We start from the raw sequence: 20,221 nt of genomic DNA, 5'->3' as shown, positions 1-20,221 counted from the left end.
CATGTTAAATCCGTCCGGGCGAAACGCCCTCCTGCTGGTGCAGTATGGCGTGGAGATTGCGGGTACCAGCTGAGGTGTCGCCCTTGTCATTTGACCGTGGTTCAAAATTACGAGTTCTGTCCCAAAATAGCCCTAGTGTTGTTTTAAAACGGGACTTTAATTTAACTGAACAAACTATATATCCTCATTTTAGCCTTTTTAATATATTTAAGAGCTTGTACTGCAGTATTTACTGTAATTTATGCCTCTTTAATTCCACATGTACGAAATACAAAAGTAATGAAAGCGAAAGAACATTCGCACTCGAAATTTCCTTGTTTCAAACCTCTTTAATTAAAAAAAAAAACAAAAAAACAAACAAACATATTTTTGGCATTATGGCAACGGAAAATACTTTGAGCTAGAAGAATGAAATTTGGTATACATACTTACGACTAAATGTATAGATATCTCTCAAATTTTAACGAAATTAAATAAAATTAGTTAATACACAAGTTACACATTAGTGTACACATTAGTTACTAATGTGTACACTAATTAGTACTACTAATTATGTGTACACTGTAATTAGTATACTAATGTGTACACATTAGTTACACAAGTTTAGAATCAAAAATAAATATTCTTTAAAATTTCGAACCAAATAAATCAAACGTTCGATAATTTGCTGATCTGTGTTTTCTCATGCACGCAAATGCAATAACTCATTTAAGGAACAGTTTAAATAAAAAAAAAAAAAAAAACTGGCATATTATCTTCTCGCAGCAACTGTATTTCTCTGTTAAATTTTGATTTCATTCTTGTGGTAAAAATATACTCAAAATACATATTTGCACTATAGATTCAGTAAAATTGTTGATTCACATCACAAATCTATATTTTGTAATTACTGTTCGCTAATGACCTGCAAAGCATTTGTGAATTTACCCAACGTCCACAAATTTATGTTGGAAGAAAGGATTGAAAAATTTCGGGGAGACAACTTCCACCTATTGATATAATAAACTCATACTGCTGTATTTACTGCTATATATGTTTTCATATTATTTGCCTCACAAAAATTTTATATTTTTTAATATAACCTTGAGTTCTAAATTTGAGAATTATGCTATTACAGATGGTATATTCAAATTTAAACCTTCCATAATTTATATTGACGATTTAGTCTTCTTTCTCTGAGCCTATTTTATAATCATTAATTTTATTTTACTTAACTTTGACTTTCTACTTCTGCATGAAGCTTTCAAGAATCCTCTTTGCTCATTATTTGTACATAAAATTTTAAAGAATAAGTCAGCAAGTCATATAAGCAAAAATGAAAAAGAGTCCTCGAAAAACCCATGAAGGCTTATTTTCTCCTGAAAAGACTAAACTCATCCATTGTTGAAAAAAGTGAAGGGTACCACGTATTGCTCATATGTTAGAAAACCGATAAAGCTCGAAAGAAATCATAAGATACAAGGAACCAACTTGTATGATTGCTTAATAGCGTGGCGCATATAAATTCTGTTGGGAAAATTTTTAAAAATGCTTAACAGATTTTAACACTGCAAAGCATTAAAAATACTTTTCATGGAGAGTTATTAATATCTTGTATAAAAGAGCACTCGAAAACATGTTAGTATACGCTGTTTCATCATGGTGTTTGGGCTCAACAAAACAAATTCAGAAATTTAATAGTTTCCAGCATCAAATAACGCAAGTTATCATTGGTGCCTTTCGAATTACTTCTCTTACCCAATCTTCAAATTATCTGCTGATTAGAACCTGGGAATCTTATTTGAGAAATGGAAACTGCCTTTTTTATATATAAAATTATCGAAAAGTATACAATTATTGTATCTCTAAGCACATTTATGGAAGGTTTTAAGATCACTTGTTCCAAGGATTGTTTTGTTTTAAACTTGTGGATATGTAGGAGTAGCTGTCTGTATTTTTGGCAGTAACTCTACAGTGGGAATTCATTGCAGACTTGATGATAATTCCTCTGTTTTTTAAGTTGAACTCCTGGACATAAAGAGCTTTAACCCGGAAAAATATCTAATACGCCTAGTGATATTAGACATCTATTCACTAACATATGTCAGTTCTGTAAACTCTTCGAAAGTTTTATTCTACAAATGGTTGAAGATGTCATAAAACTTATTGATGATATGGTCTTGCTGTACTAGATTAAAGTCCACATTAGCATAGCAGGAAATTAAACACCCGATAAAACAGCTAAGATTGTCACGATTAAAGCAGAAATTGATATATATCTCAATATTTGAAACAGATACATTAAAACGTCCCTAAAATTATTCTACTAAAGGTGTGGCAAAATGGATGGGGTAGTAAAAGAGAATGCTCTATTTATTTTCATATAGAAAAAAATTCTAGGTATTTAACTAATAATGATGAATCATGGATTGGATCCCAAATAAGAATTTGAGAAGGTTCAATCTTCGCAAGTGGGGTGACATTGTGGAGATGACGAAGACGATATTTATCATACTATACTCAAAGTTCCTCTCACCAATTACCTAAGGAAGTGGTAATTGGTAAGAGGGCATTTGATTTGGCTGATTACACCAATTTTCTTTCTATCTTCTCTTACAATCCTCTATCACTTGAAGTAAATAAATAAATAAAAATAAAATAAAATTGTCGTTTACTAAAAGAACAATATTTTTTGACTTTTTCATTGAGTATTATTATCAAGCAAACTATGCTAGTTGTCTGAGCCGCTAAAAGATTCATCAATTATTTAATAAACTCTACATTACCTGAGTTGCTCGACCTTTTTTTTCATATATAAACTCTACCTTGGTCTGAACGGCTTTGAATTCTTATTAGTAATTGTGTATTCTGGTTACAATAATGTAATATGAGTTCCTTATTATTATTATTTTTCTACATTTTATTCATTTTGTTACAATTTTTTCATTTTAATATAATAAATTTTTTCCTTTCTTTATTTTACATTACTATTTTTTTTCTTTTTTTCTCTCTCTCTATCATTTTCCTTCTTAGTTTTCATTTATTTCATTATTATCTGTATTCTTTTTTTGACTGTGTGTATGTTGCCTAGTGTTATTGTTTTCTTATTTTGCAAGACTTATATTTTTACCAGAAAAATTCTAATTCTAATTTAAATTAAATAATACTGAGTTATTTACAGCTATAATGTCATCGTTGGCACACACCTTATATTCACCAACCTCATTTAGAGTTATTTATTTATTTATTTTTTGCTTTTACCACTCATTTTTGCTCTACCACTCGTTTGATATATATGCATAAAGCAAATTGCCTAACAGTTAGATTATCTTGACACTTTTGCAAACACATGTTACTCTATTAGCTTAGATACTACCTCAGTAAACAAACATAGTGAAAAAAAACCAACAGTCATGTTCTACCTAAAGCAAGTTGTTTTTATTTCTCTGGTCGTATCTTAGCAATTTCCCCATTTTGAGAAGAGTTATGATATGTTTTCTAAGTTGTTATTTTCTTATCGTTCTTTGAACTCTTTTCAGGTAGGAAGTTACAACAAGTAGTAATATTACTCGATTTCTAGAATACGAATACAGCAGTAAATTCTCGTTTTATTATAGGACTGTTTATGTCAATGCTTTATCATTTTAAGCGCCCTATATATTTTAATTTAAATATTGGAAAACCGTTTTTAAACGGTTGTGTATTTTCGTGACCATCAAAGGTTCCTGATCTAAGTGGTATTCAAGTTAACTAATTGAAATTCATAAAAAGTTATATTTTGTGGTAAGTTTTTCTTATTAATTTTCGTGCAAGTACAATTCTGAATTAAAAGTTGCTGTTGACGGGAATTTTAATTAATTTTGATATTCTAAATTTCATGGCACTTTTAAATCAAAATATAATTAACAAATATTAGAAAATAAAGGGGAATCCTTTAAGTATCTTAAAGGATTTGTGGTTTACTTAAAAGTTATTTTTTAGCTAATATCAATATATTTTCACTGATGAATGGTAACTATATATCAATCTAACACTTATTTCTGCAGAAGAAATAATGTAAAGAAGATTTTCTGATAAACAGCAAACCTACACATTAAAACTTATAATTTTTTTTTCACAAAATTTTAAAATGTATTGTGTGGAAATTTATTTAATTTCTTCAAAATAAAACTAAATCTCGATTTAATTATTTTTCCAAAGCCAAGAAAAGCCAGAACATTTATTTCCATTGAATACAATTCTAATAGAAGCAGAAACCAATGCTTTAAAACATATTTTTTCTTCACTGCATTTTTATTTAAACTATTTATAATCATACTCCAAATCATTAAATTAAGGAAATAAAATGGTGAATTTATAAAAAAGGATCTTATGTACTTCTGAGTGAAAATGGAAATAAATCTTTTGCTTGAGAAATTTTTTAATTGATTTGATTTTTTAATGCTAATTTAAACCTATGCTATATTACATATAAAAACAGCTGCCAATTGAAATTGAACTTTTTTTTTGCAGAGAATTTTGAAACTTCTTCTGTAATCTGTTTTTCGGCAATAAAAAAAATGTATATTCAAGGCATCTCATCATTTCTTGCAATGTTGCTGATCTCCAGCTGTGTGTTTACAAAGGGAGATCAATACAAAGAAGTTCTTCGCATCCTCAATTGTGTTTCCAAATGTGAGATACTTCTAAATCATTATTTATAATACCATCCTCAATCTTTTTTTCTAAATTATAGATTTATATGCTTAAGCGTGAATTACATTATTAGTGAGTTTATTACATATTTGAAGTAGTTCCTGAATAGCAGCTATAACTAGCTTCCCATAACATTAATTCATTGAAATATAGGGAGAAAAAGATCATTTATGCAATTTTGTTGCTTCAAATTATTGAAAAAATAATAACTTTATAAAGTTGTAATTGATGTTATTTTCATCGCTCTATGTGCAATTTCAAATAGCCCTTTAATTTATTGATAAAATTGCTTTAATGAAGTACGCTATTCAGATCGGGATTTACATAAATCTAATAATGGTCACTTTATTTATAATAACCCTGCTTATAATAATTATCTTATGCAAATATAAATAAGTGTAATATTTTGTACTCTTATTGTACAAATTGAAGTAAAACGTGAATCTTTCTTACAACATACAAAAAGTAATTAGTAAAGAGGCTAAATTTTCTAAGGTAATGATTGCTAATACCATTTTCTTTAAAGTCACAAAATATACAAAGTCTTTGTTTCTAGTTTATGAAAAAAAGCGTTTGAAAAAAATTTAGAATTTGGGAGCTGTATTGATTGTTGCAACTTTTAGACATTTTATTTGTATAAGCAAATATGCTTAATATTTATTTTATCAAAGAAGAACCAAATTGCTACCCATTTTTTAATAAACTATAAAAACTATAAATTTCTTGTTATTTATTGTCCTTATGTTGTAATATTGAAAATATATTTAATGCCATGTGTAAAATCTCATTGTGAACCTTTTCTGTAAACGTGCTACTTGCAATAAATACTTATAAAATAATGCAATGCTTATGAAATAAATACTTATATAATATAATGCTTGCAATAAATATTTATACAATACTGAAATGAATTGCAGCTTCCTTACCATACAAGTTCTATGAAATTAAAAACTAGGTTTTCAAATAACCCTTTTTTTCATATATTAATAAAAACGTTACTTATTCCTTTTAAGAATTTGTTTCTCTATTTACGCATATATAGGTTACAGTTTATTGCTATACATTATACCAAAATATGAGTTACAATAAAATAAGAATGTACCTGTCGTTAAAGTTTAAATATAAGTTTTTAGTCAGGAATGTAGGATTGGAATACCTGTAAAGGCAATGAAAAAATTTTAATATATTGATTAATGAAACTTGCTTGTAAGAATAAAGAATATAATATAAACATAAATATTAAACACTATTTCATTTCATTTATAATTTTATTACAAATAATGAAAAAGGTTTGCATTATTTTCAGCTGGAGATCAACAGTTATGTGACGGAATTTTGACCTGCAATGCCAAACTTGCAAAACCGGTAATTTTTAAAGTTCTCTTACTTTAAATGATAATTGTTAAATTTTATATTTATACCTTTAGTTTAAAATTTGTCAATTGCTTTTTGATTTGGTAAAATATATTAAGACAAAAAAATTGGATTAGAAATTTTTATTATTGTGAATTTTAAATAACTAGTAATGCCTATTAACAAGGTAATATTATAAATAATAAATTGTAATAAATTAATTTATTACTATTCATAATTATTCAATTTGCCTTTATCAAATAAATAATTTTTTGAATAAATTTATTCATGTTTTATAAAAGATTGAAATTATTAATCACAATATGCAAGAGTTGCTGAAATTATTAAACGGCGTTATTTATAATTATAAGCAAATGAGAAAATGGCTATAATTATCTATTTTTGTTGGAATATTATTCATTATTAATAGTGTTAAAAACTGTCGATGACTAAGTGTTAACACACTAATTAGTTTCAGTGGTTTATGATAATTTCGAAATCCAGTTAAGTCCAGTTAAACTTCAAGCGATTGTTTTTTAAAAACATATTATATATCATTTTAATCAAAAAAATGTATGAACTGCTAAAAAGCTATATTTATTGTAAAAAGTTTGGTTTAATATTACTCTTCAGAATAATATGCCTCATATACAAAACCTGTGTATATTTAAACAGTTTGTAGATTAAAAAAAATGATAAGATGCTTTTATGTTTTAATATCAAACTAACTAATTTACCAGGTGTTGATCTGGATTAAATTCTGTTCATGTATTTACAAAATGAGCATTCCTTTTTTTTTATAAAAGATTATAACATAAAAGTTCTATTTAAGACTATATATTGAGATAACAGAGAAATTGAAAAAAAGAATAGTGGAAAATTTGTTCAAAGGCTTAAGATTGTTGACCAGGTAAATCAGTAACTGCCAGTAACTTTTCTTGTATATGAAACAAGTTGTGTGAAAACTTTCAAAGAAATAAGGATAATCGAAAGAAAAATTGAACTAAAATTGAATTGGTATGATTATATATACAAAATTATTATTTTGATGTTGTAAATGTTTTTTGGTTTAATTTTCATCGAGGTTGCGGCGAAACAAAGGCATTCTACAGGTTACGTTTTCACAGCTTGAAGTGGCTGATACTTGCATACAAATGTTTTATTTGCTTCAAAGGGCTTTACAATTTTAGCATCTCTTCAGTAATTGACTTATGCCGACTTTTAAGCAATGTTAAATTAATAAATGAAAGAAATGGAATCCTGACAAAATGATATATGAAAATAAAGCTGAAATATGAAAAAAGTCATAGAGTGGTTTAAGACTAATTCTAATGCTTTTAATTGCTTTAAAAAATTAATAAAATTTAAAAGAAATTTTGTACAAAAATGAAATTTATATATTTGAAATAATATACTTTTGACTTTTAAAACAGTATTAGAATTTTTATTGTAAGATTATTTGCAGAAAAAAGCAGGAAAATGGAGAAAAAAATCGGTTAATTTTTAATTAGTTGAATGCTTATATAGTATTTGCGCATTGAAAGTCTAATAAGTATGAAATGTTTGGTTGAAATGGAGTACGCCGTTTAGAACAAGATATAAAGCATCCACAATAAGTTTTGAAGTGAATAATAATCCACATAAGCTCTACATCTATAATAATATGTGTAGCTTGTATCCGTAATAAGTATTATTTATATTAAGATGGAAATAAAAGTCTCTTTTCAAAATTATAATTATATTTTATCTACTTATCCTAACCTTCATTTTGATAAAAATTTGCTTTAAAATCTTATTGTTCATGACTTTTATCTTTATTTTTGTGTTAAGGAGTGTTTCTTTAATATACACTAATTTTTAATTTCGTACTCCCCAAAATAGTTGGAATAAAGTTGAGCTTTGATAATAAAGTGTGTGCTTGTTTATTTGTGCTCTTTTGTTTATACTTCGTTATGTTGCAATAATATGTGTGGTCATGTTTTGGCTGTAACTCCATGAATTAATTAATGTTGTATTTTAGTACAAAGATGCTTACAATGACTGCGTCAAAATATTTCTTCCAAATGGAATCGGACATTGTGATGAAAACTCAGAATTGTATTATTCTGAAGAAACTCGAAGACAGGTAATATCATAATAGCAAATTTAATTACGCCAAAAATATTATAGATATAAGTTTATAGAAGGAAAGTAAAGGAATTTATTTTTTCCATCCTTTATTTTAGAGGCATCATTTATATTTAACATAATATCAATCCTTCATGAATGCTCTTAGCCCTAGTTTACAGGTTTTTCCTATAGAATTAAAACAAATGAAAGCAGGAAAATTAACAATTATAGAGAAAGTAGATCTGAAAGTGAGATGGCAACGACTTTATGACATTCAAAATAAACTAGTGATTATCTGTTTTCTAAAACGCAGTTACCGATGATAAATTTATCTTTTTATGGATATAATTAAATTCAATGAATATGAATAATTTAGACACGAAAGAATGAATTGGTATTCTAAACTTTGAAAAATATTTATATTAGATGTTTTGATTTATGTAAAATAGAATGTTCTATTAGTTTTGGTTAGTAGTAATGATATTTCTATTGCTTAGTTTAATTTTTCCAGCTTTTAGTTTATTTGTTTTTTTAACTAATTAAAATTAATCTATGTCTCCTGAAATCCAAATAATTTATGACTTTTTAATGGATGCTTAGTTACTACATAAAAGTTGGTATCGTGCCAATATAATTTTATCGCTAAACAAAAGCCTGTTTCTCTTATTGGTCTATATACAATGAATTTCTAATAATGGATTCCGTACAGAAAAATTATTTTTTGTTTGCAAGTTATTTAAGAAATTTTGTTGGGTTTGTTGATATAAAGACTTTAATAAATATTAGCATTAATTATAATTTCAAAAAATATAAAAAAAATTAAAAAAACTTTTAAATTATTCAAATTATTTTTTTTAAAAAAATTATTAAAAGTAGAAGACGTGGAAAAAAACATGCAATATATGTTTAATTTTAGCTAAATTTTCATACGAGGAAGCATTTAAAATTGGTAAGAAAATTCTAATTGGATACTTAAATCAAGTGTAGAAGAAAATTAAATTTAAGGATGTCGAAAAAAACAACAACTAGAAATTCTGTGGAGAAAAACGCCTTGATAGACCGTCTAAAATAAAGAGAAAACGAGGGTAGTTGAAAAAAAAAGTCAATTATAATATAAACTATAATATGTCTTGTTGAAAGCGCTGTTTAGAAAATTTCAATAACATTTTAAGTAAAAAGAAATATTTGAAAAATACTAAATATTTTTAGCATAAATTATTCATTGCATTCCATAACGAATAATTTTGATAGTATTCGTTGATATCTAATTATTATTATTCATTGTTCTTTTGAAGTTTCTCTTGCTGGTTACAGTAGTGATTAGTATTAATGAATTATGAAAATTTCTGTTCAAAAAATAATTTGGATACATTTTCTGATACTTTTCAAAACAAAATAGGAAGGTAGCAATTACAAGTTTAATAATTTTATAATTTAGAATAGTTTATCACATACTTTCTTGACAATATTATGCACATTTATTAGGAGATCCTTCGAATTTAATTAATGCAAATATATTTTGCGAATTTAGTAATTGCAAATATGAAGTGCTTACCTTACCTTTTTAATGCTATAATGATTAAAAGATGAAATAATAACGGAATATTTTATTGAAAAACGGAATGAAATGGAGAATGAATTTGAATTTATTTTCAGGATAATAAATTAATATATATATATATATATATATATATATATACAAAAGTATTAGAATCAAGTTAAAAGGAAAAACAAAAATCAAATAAAAATTAAACCAAAAAAATTATTAAAAAAATATTAAAACAAATATTAAAAAAAGAATCCGGCTATTAACTTCGACAATACTAATATTATTACTAACTGCTATCCAAAAGATTTAATTCTAAAAGATACAAATAAAAATCAACTTGAGGCTACCTTTCTGGATTTAAAAATCGAAATTGCTAATGATAAAACAATAGTTGGTATATACGATAAAAGGGATGATTTCAACTTTAAAATAACAAAACTATGTAACTACCATTCCAATCTAAACTCTAAAATTTTCAAAAATCTAATTTTCTCACAAGTTAACAGGATCAAAAGGGTTTGCAATAATAAAAATTCTTATATTGAAGCATCAAATATCCTCCTTAAAAATTTAATTAAAAATGATTTTCCTAGAAATTACTGTAATGTCAATTTTTTAATTAAACAAGGTATGGTTTGGGATTAATCCTTTGGCTTAAATAAAAATAGAACTTTACTTGCATATTGGATCACTCAATAGATGGCGCTGGGTGCCTACCTCTGTTTACATAATTTACCGTTAACTTTTTTAAAAACAGGAAATCACAATCGATTGTTTAAAGCTTCCTTGACTGTTGGATGGTATGTTCTGGCTTTTTCGTTTTTAATTTTAATTTTAATTTTAATGCTGTTTTTGTTTTTTTGTTATTGTTTTTATTGTATTTTTACTTTGTTGTGGTTCTTTTTTTCTAATTTGTTATTTTGTATTTCCTTTCTGTTAAAATGGTATATCTCTTGAGCATAATTTCAGGGGATTTTCGGGTCACGAGGAATCATTATTAGACAAAGTCTGTATGTCCTCACAGAAAAAATCCCTTTATTTGAATCCCTGCCTGAGGGTGACCCTTGAAAAAGTCTTCAGGCCGGATTCTTTTTTTAATATTTTTTTAATAATTTTTTTGGTTTAATTTTTATTTGATTTTTGTTTTTCCTATTAACTTGATTCTAATACTTTTGCATCAATTGATCTGTGTTTTAGAAGTAGCTGCAATTGCGCTCTCTAAATACTATGAAGTTCCTTTTTGGTTTTAGTTTAAATAGGTAATAAATTTTAGTTGCGATTGCGAAACTGTTTTGTTTTGTTTTCATTTTAGTTTCGTTTTCAAACTTTTTCTTACTTTAGATTGGTTATATATATATATATATATATATATATATATTCCTTTTTTCAGATAAATGGGTGCATCCAGTATAAAGTTGCTGATGAACAAGTAAGTAACATTTTATTTTTTACCATGACTCTAAAGCTTCTTGTTATAATTTAAAACAATATTTTTTTGATATTTAAAATAATATTTTGTTTTACTATAAATGATTTGTTTTACTTAATAAAAAGATAAACTGTCCTTCAAAACAATCATAAAAATTTAAATAAATTATTTCTGTTTATAAAATACAAATGGTATTTCTAATAAAAACATATAATTATATAATTTTATTTTTTAACAATAATTTAAAATGAAAATTTTTCAACGCTGGGTGAATTAATAAAATCACTTTCATGATGATGTTCAACTTTCAATCAGAATGTGAAGAACAATTTCGGACATAGTTTATATAAAATATAAAAATAACTTTCTTTCATTTTTTTTTTTATTTCTGCCTTCTCCCTTTATATTTTTTGCGATATCAAGTGAATGTAAGAAATTTTTCGAACAATCATTATCATGTACACTTAAAACTTTCAGCGTAGTTAAAATTCAAACAAAATTAACTTAATTTTGGACTCCGAATATTGATTTCAGATTTCTCAAATTTAAATTTTTAAACTCATCTTACCGATTTTTCTATAGATATTATTTTGCAAAATTACAATTGACAACTGTAGCTTTGAAGTTGTAAGTTTTAAGTAAACATTAAGAATGTTTATTTTTCGGATTTATTTAGAGAATATATATCAAACATATTTATAAATAGTAAATTTTGAACTCGTAAAACTATTTTAAATTTTGGTTTTTTTATAATTACAAAATATTTGGTTTTATTTTTGTTGTTATAGATTTTAAAATTAAAATTTAATGCCAATGTATGGTATCTCGACAAAGCTTAATTAATATAAAATTTTATATTACTAATATAACATTTTTACTCTTTCAGTTAACTGATGAACAAGAAAAACAAATGGATGAATTTGAGGTAAACATATTTAATTGTTTTTACATACTTTTTCAAAATTGATCATTATTTATTTTAAATTATTCCTCCTTTATGTATAACTATTTATATAATTAATTTGGTGATAATATAAGCATTTTTTTAATTTAAATGATATAAATAATTAGTATTAATCCATGTTTCAATTCTATCAAATTTTTAAATGAATTCTGTCATATTTATCATTAGGATAAAAAAGGGATTAGTTGAATATCAGGTAGATTTCAAAACACTGTTAAATGTTACGATGCTTTTGGAAATGGTAATCTTATGATGCATTTAGAAATTTTAAGAGGTATTCACACTTTTCTAAAAAACAAATTAACGAATTAAAAGATTCATATAATAATATATGAAACACATCCGTTAAATTGATTATGACACTCAAAAGGTAATTTTTAGTTATAATAATTAAGTTCTGAAAATTAAAAATTTGACTTTATAAAAAAATAAAAAATATAAATAAAAATGTAATAAACCAGGTAAAACAAAACCTTTCTGTTTTAGTATCAATTTATTCTACATGTATTTACAAATATCTGAATTATTTTTTATTGGTTGCAAACACAAACTAATTCTATCATATTTTATCAAATCAGATATAACGTTTATTGAATTGAATCAAATAATGTTTTTCTCAATTTCTACGAAATTGTTTTTTTTTCAAGATTTGTTTGGTTGGCGTTATAATCATATAGTTATGGATCTTAACTTTAAAACACCAGATGTCTGTTTCGAAAAGAAAAAATAAATTGAAAGTGAATCATGAGAAATAAGAAATTTTATTTAAAAAGACAATACTGGGGAATTTTTGCCTTTTTGATGTTCAGTGGTTAGTATAAACTTAAAAACGAAAGGTGAACAAATGTTTGGTAAGTTATAAAAGTATAATTTTAATGCTTTTTTAAAGAAAATTATGTATGGATTCTTATTTCAACTTAACAATGTGCATTTTTTAAATTTATCTATGTTTTAGTTTATAAAGGATTATCCTCTTTAATTCTACTATAAGAAATTACAGAGAACTAATGATGTTGGAGATGATAAATGGGAAATAATGAGATAATACATTAAAACTTAGCACTTTCAGAAGTTATTTTCAGGAAATTCTAATACTAAGAAAATGCCATAATATATCAAGTAATACATGATGAATCTATTAAAATTTTTACTGTATTTTTATAAAGTATCTGAGAAAATATAACCCTCCAAATTCATCAGAATACATGACTTTTTTTCGCAGTACATATAATTTTATGAGCTTAACCTCTTCAGTCCCAAGGTACACATATGTGTACCTTCAACTTTTCTCATTTTTCTTATCCGGTAAAGTTAAATTTTGACGACATAATGCATGCATTTCAACATTTATGAATGTAGCTTCTATTTTGCATCAATAAATAGCACTACAGTTCGATATTTTTTTCATTTCCATCGCTATTAATTAGAAACATAACGAAAATGGCATTGACCAGAAAACGCAACAAATATTACATTTTTTAATATTTATTATTAAAATAAACACTTGTATATTTTTTTTATAAAATACTAAGTGTCTGGTTAAAGTCATTACCAAATTATATCTTGTTATCTATAATAGAATCGGTGAAAATACAAATTTAACTAAGGTACACATATGTGTACCTAGGGTGTTTTCGCACCCGTTTCCTGACTGGTTGCGATCCATTGCGCTGCTTATCTTTTGAGCGCTTGTTTTCAAATTGTCATTTCTTGTCCTTGAATATATTGTATATCTTTTATATTATGAAGAATTCTTATGTTCTGTAATGTAATAAAATAAAAATTTTAAAATATTTATTTTTTAACTTTAGTAAAAAATTTAATTTTATAGCTGTCTTGCAGTCAGTAATTGATATTTCAAACCGGCATTATGTATAGAATATACAGAACTTTATAAGCTAATAATATTTTTTTCCGCGTCAAGTGGCTTTAACTCAAAAGGAGGTTATTGAACTTTTAGGAAAAAGTGATTTTAGGGGAAGCAATAGAATATCTCATCATATGTCATGTATCAAAAATAATGAAACCTGGCAAATAGGATGAATGGGTCACAGACGATAGTCAAATGTGCCTTGTCAAGTAGAAAGATAATAAATCCATGACTATTATCCACTTGTATAGGTAATGAGTCAATTGGACTAGGCAGAAGATAGACAAAATAATTGAAACAAAAAGCTGACATAAAATAATCTGCTTTGGCAAAAGCATATAATATGGGAGGCATCGGCCATTATTCTGCATATTACCAGTATGCAATTGGTATAGGCTAGGATAGAACCTGGGATCTTGGGGTTCGCAGCCGAGTAACATGACCACAATACAAAAGCAATTGCTCATGTAGCGTAGCTGTTAACTGGCTTATAAGCTTTCAAAGGATCATCAAATGATGGAAATGCAACTACAAGACTATTGGGGATTTCATTACCACCATCTGGTGAAAATACCTCTAAAAGAGCAAGAAAAATTGCCCCTTCCTAATTAAAAAGAAATAAGACTAGATATGTCAAGTCATCTACAACATTACATGGACGATAAGTATGTATCAAAATGCAGGTATCCAGGATGTAACTCTAAGAGAAGTGTCAAGCGCTCAAAATGCGATATCTGCTTTCGCAATATTTTTTAAAAATTGAAATTTCCTTCAAAATAAGGTTTAATAGATTATTAATATAATAAATTTTGTATTTTTTCATTTATAAAGCCTTAGAATTAAGAAAAGTATAGCTATTAAGTAACCAGGAAAATTAAATATTTTTATTGTCGAGGATGCTTTGGCTTGCTTAAGACCCAAGGTACACATATGTGTACCATAAAATTATGGGACTTAAAATTGTTTGATGAGCAAATATTTTTTCCACAAACTATTGAGATGTAATAAAGGTAAAAGATCTAGAAATCAAAATTTTAAACCAGTTTTAAAAAAGTCAGGACTGAATTAAAACAATAATGCAAAATTTCTGCAAAAGATTCTTTTTACTTTTTTTAAGTGAATTTCTACAAGAAAGTAAAATATTCCATTTTGAGGAGGTCATTCTTTTTTCAAAGATGAGAAATGAGTAATCCTACAAGGTTCATTCAAAATGTAGTTCAGATTTTGCAGGGTATTATACTTGATGTATGAAAACCAAATTAAATCAAATAAAATTATTTTTCAGGATTGTGTATTAGCACTTGGACAAAAGGCTGGATGCGACTCCTAAAAGTGAAACACCAAAGAGTGGTAAAAATGAAAATACATGTTTCTTCTATTTGGAAACAAAAATACTTCTGAATTGTATTAATTTCAATTGCCACTAATTAATTATATAAACAAAATAAAAAACTAAGTTTTAGAAATGATTATTTTTTCTTTGAATTCAATTTTTTTTTATAATTTCCTACATATGAGAATTTATTATACTTACATTACTGTTGCAATTCTTGCTAGATAATGAAAAATACTCATCAAAACTTTATTTTCCCCACAGATGAGCAATCAACATTGTTTGAAAAATTTACTAAATTTGATTCACTTCTGAACTTAATCAGGTAGAAGTTTATTATTTCTCTATAATCACACTTAAGTATGCATTGTATAAAATATTGACAAATTTGATTGCATCTAATTGATACTTTGACTCTAAAAAAATGCCATAACGTATCCAGAAGAACGCTTTCTAAATACTGTTTTGGAAATGGCTGGAATTTTCAGATCAAACTAATTAGTAACAAAACATTATGGGATATTTATATTCAAATATTTTCTTTATCAGTCTTTCTTATTTTAAACATATTTGGACGAATAATATTATCCACTAAATTGTAGTATTTGAAGTAAGTAAACCGCTCCTGCATTATTCTATTCTTTCCGTCCAAACAATAGCCTGATAATACTGATTATTCCGAAACTATTTATGATGACACATTAAAACTATAACTTTCTATCGCTGTAGAAATGTGTTATTTATAAGAATATTATTCCTGTTCAAAGATTACATAATTGAAAAAAATCAGAAAAGAAAAATTTTGGACTAAATATGAATTTTTGTAGGACTAAATGTATGAATGAATTATAAAGAGCAGCTTCTTGTACTTAAAGAATGCAGTGTCATTTGATTTTGACAAAATTACTTTTAAAAAGTGAAACAAAAGATTAAAATTATTTCGGTAAGTTAATTACTGTTAATTAATATAGTTTGTTTCAGTTACGGTATAAAAAATCTTAAAAATGATTTAAAATGTGAATTGGTGGGAACTTGATCATTCCAAACAAGAAAAGTATGCCCTTGAAGATTTAATTATAACGGTATGTTTCATGAAATAAGGATATGTCTTTTATTTTTGAACTGTTCCAAAAATTTCTTAATTTTTCTTTGTTTTATTAATATTGATTACTAAACTCATTTAAGAATTTTAATTTTTCTAAACGATATGTCTCTTTGATACTATTGATTATTTATTTATTATAACTAAATATTAAGATAAAAGCACGAATTTCGATTTTTATTTAGTAATGTTATTACCAGTGACCTTAAGAAAAAAGCATTTTTCTTAGAGAAAACCTGAAGGATAGAAAATACTGATTGAATATTTTCTATCTATACATATATTGAAATCACCCACATTCATTTTTCCTAACATATACCTTTTTTAAATTGAACCTATTATATAAACTTTCATATTTGAAGAATTCTCAATGCTCAAAATTGTATATAAGAAAGAAAACAAGTGCTTGCAATTGGAAAATATAAAAATTATGAAAATATAAATAATGTAGATGACCCTTTTTTGAAAGCAATTCGTATATATTTAAAGAAAACACCTTCCAAATTAGATGGCCTATTTTCTTTGAATTTTGCTTTTATAAATTACAAACAGTAAAAAGTACCCGAATATCTTTTTAATGGAATGCACAGTATGAATTTAAACATATTTCATTTCAATTTTATTACATTAACAATTCCTCACATTAGTGTATATATTTCAATACAATAAAAAGATGCAGAAGAGTTATATTGAAACACTGATAGAATGAGAAAATCTTGTCTAAATAATCAGTTTATTTTACTATATATACTATCAACTACAAATATTTTAATTCAAACATAATGAAGATCATGAAATCTGTAAATATATATACCTTTTATTTTGTCTTCTATCATGAAATGCTCTGTTTGCATTTCATACATTATTAAAAATTAACCACTTTATTCTATAAGTGCTTGATACAAACACATAAGAAGAAATTAGATATCGATAGGAAATATTATGCCATCTTGAAAAATATTATGTCCTTTATTTTAAAGCCATTCAAACATTAGCAGAAGAATTACAACTGAAAAATCATTACGTCAATAAAATTGAATTTGCATAATTCAACGCACTTCTTTCTGAGCAAACAATTTCAAAATATCTGTCTTTCTTAAGCATTTTTATAACTTAGCTAGATTATTCCTAAAAAATTATTTTATATCAATGTAAAAGGGGATGCTTAAAAAAATGGAAAAAATAATATTATACTTATTATTAATATTTAATATGTCCCATTCATACATTAATTTGGATTATATCAAACATAAAATAGAATTAATTAGTGATTTTATAAATGTTTTTTTTTCATTTTTTTAGATACACGGTGTAATTGAAAAGTTTATATTAAAAACCGATTTGCACATTAACATTTTCAATAAATGTCAGTTCTCTCATAATATTTAAAAAGTAATTTAGATATTTAGTTGCAACCTTTTTTTTTTCTGTTTCGAAATAATGAAGAGAATTTATTTTTATCAAGATTTATTTTACATTGAAAATAATAATTATAGTTCCCCACTTATGTCAAATTATGTTGCATATTTCTTAAACGTTTATTTCATCCTGGTTCAGAGAAAACACATAATTCGTTTATTATTTCCCACTTCCTACTCAGATAACATAACCACGTGTAATTTGAAGTATCTATCTCTAAAATGATCTTCCCATCATGCGTCAGCTCTTAAAAATAACATGATTTTGTTTGAAAGAGGTAGGTTCGAGGTTTAAAATGATTTAGACAGAAATTAAAAATTATTATACAGCGAAACACAAGTGAAAATTCTATTTTCTTTTTTTTAAATCACAAATTATCTGTGATTAATGTCAACTTGGCTTTTAATTAAGGAAACTTCACTCAATAATTATATATCTTTGAAAATATCCTGACATGAATAATAGAATCTCTTTAATACATCCTTTGTTTAAAACAATAAAATAAATTTTATTTTCAATTGCTTATGGGACTAAGGATATATGATATTTTTTAAATTCAAAATTGTTATTTTATTCCTTTTGACTTATATTTTCTAATCTGCAATGAACTTCCTGCTGACATGATTTCAAGAACAAGCAGAAGGCATTGCTTTCTAGAATTTATTTTATGTCAAAAACATAGGTTTTTATAAAACAATTATTTTCAGAATATTATAAAACTTAATTATTTCAGAAGTCAAAATATTGCAAACCATCAAACATCGTTTATTCAACTCACAAATGTGGAAAGAATTGCAATGATTAAGAAAGTAATATATTCAAGAATTTTATGATATATATTCTGCATAATAATTAATAACCATATTGGTGAAACTCATTCCACTCACCTCGTAAAAAGGTATATATAATATTCATAACTATGCTATATCTCAAAAATAATAAAGACTGAAGGAGGTCATATGTCAGAAATTTGAATTAGAAGTATGTAAAATTAGCTTTGAAAATTCATTTTGAAAATTATTGCTTTCTTCAGCAATAACGCATAATATAAACAACGAATTGAGATCGTAATTTAACATCTTTGCGAATAATCTCATGTGAATATTTATTGTGAGAAATAAGAACATTTCAATTTGAATTGATGCATTTTAAATGTAATCATTGACTTTTAATATATAGTAAAGTTTTCAAGAATATTTATACTGGTTTCGGACCTTCACAGTTCTATGGAATACTACATTGATTAAAATTTCCCTTAGTTTTACAGCTTCAAGTACTACTCTGTGAAATATTTTTAGCGTTGAAAAGAAATCAGGAATTAACTATCGTAAAATGAGCATCCATATTTTTTCTGATTTTGGCAAGAGTGTCACGAATGAATAAATATAAAAGAAGTTATTGTTATTTGGATGTGGCTTATAATCTAACAATTTGTTTGGGAGAAATGATTATACAGTTAATCAATAATTATCACTTTCTCTGAAACTTTGATGCTCTGTAAATTTGAAAAGAAGGAAAAATACATCAATTTGCTATTTTCCAGTTTTCACCAACTCTCATATTCCAGTTTGATAATTCACTTCATTCAAGCATAGATGTTGTTCTTTTTTTTATTCAAAAAAAAAAAAAAGAAATTACTGCACATCAGCAGATCTATTGGCTCTTTACTAAGAAACTTTATGCTAATATCTATATTTAAGAATACTTTAAGACTAATCGTTTTAAAATTCGGATTGTTTCTAGTCTCTACAATTCATCTCATATTTTATTCCAAATACACCTCTGACAATCCAGCAGTAGAAGTTTTTTTTCTTAAAGTACTTATCATGAGAGATTTAATTTCAAGTTCAGGTATTTCCTCTTAATTAAAACTTCGTGTCTATTGTATACACTTTAAAGATATTTATTACATTAAGTCTTATAAAATATAATTTTTTTTCATTATTTGAAATAATATTTTTTGTGCTTTAAATTTTTCTTGGGAATAAAATTATAGTATCTGTAATTTTATTTTTCAGACGTCTTTTAAATTTATTTTATATATTTATGTTTTTTTATTTACATTTAAATCCTTCATGACGAAAAGTATTATCAGAGTATATATAATTTAATTGCAGCTACACTTTTGAATTTATGATATACAGAGCTAATTCGAAAGAACTTCGCCAACAAATCTGGACAATTGAATAAATTTTAAATGAAATCATTATTGTTGCCTGCTCAAGGAAGATTTAAAAAATGAGAAACAAGCACTTATAGTTTTGTTTACATTGATAAAGTTTCGAAATTTTCAAAGGCTTTAATATTTCTTCACATAAATGTAATGTTCAATGTGACTGTATTTAATTGCTGTCAGATTGGTATTCGTAGAGGAAAAAAATGGCAATGCTATACAGTGATAAAGAAAAATGAAAAATTA

General features: G+C 25.7%; 1 protein-coding gene across 1 annotated transcript; it reads left to right on the top strand.

Annotated features, from left to right (window-relative positions):
- The first annotated feature begins 3,681 nt into the window (after positions 1-3,681).
- On the top strand, positions 3,682-15,417 carry LOC129957026 (uncharacterized). Its single transcript, XM_056069139.1, has 7 exons — positions 3,682-3,762; positions 4,492-4,653; positions 5,981-6,039; positions 8,048-8,152; positions 11,076-11,114; positions 12,001-12,039; positions 15,234-15,417. The coding sequence occupies exons 2-7, from the start codon at positions 4,539-4,541 to the stop codon at positions 15,276-15,278; spliced, it is 402 nt and encodes a 133-aa protein (XP_055925114.1). The 5' UTR covers positions 3,682-3,762; positions 4,492-4,538; the 3' UTR covers positions 15,279-15,417.
- The last annotated feature ends 4,804 nt before the right edge of the window (positions 15,418-20,221 follow it).

Source organism: Argiope bruennichi, chromosome 2 (assembly GCF_947563725.1).
Source record: "Argiope bruennichi chromosome 2, qqArgBrue1.1, whole genome shotgun sequence".
NCBI classification, from domain to species: domain Eukaryota; kingdom Metazoa; phylum Arthropoda; class Arachnida; order Araneae; family Araneidae; genus Argiope; species Argiope bruennichi.
Note: the sequence above shows the minus strand (reverse complement) of the source record. Positions and strands in the feature narration are given on the sequence as shown.

Excerpts from the sequence above, each read along its gene's own strand:
- LOC129957026 (XM_056069139.1), top strand. The coding sequence starts at position 4,539 with ATGTATATTCAAGGCATCTCATCATTTCTTGCAATGTTGCTGATCTCC. Across the intron at positions 4,654-5,980 it reads CCTCAATTGTGTTTCCAAAT|CTGGAGATCAACAGTTATGT; the intron begins GTGAGATACTTC and ends CATTATTTTCAG. Across the intron at positions 6,040-8,047 it reads ATGCCAAACTTGCAAAACCG|TACAAAGATGCTTACAATGA; the intron begins GTAATTTTTAAA and ends GTTGTATTTTAG.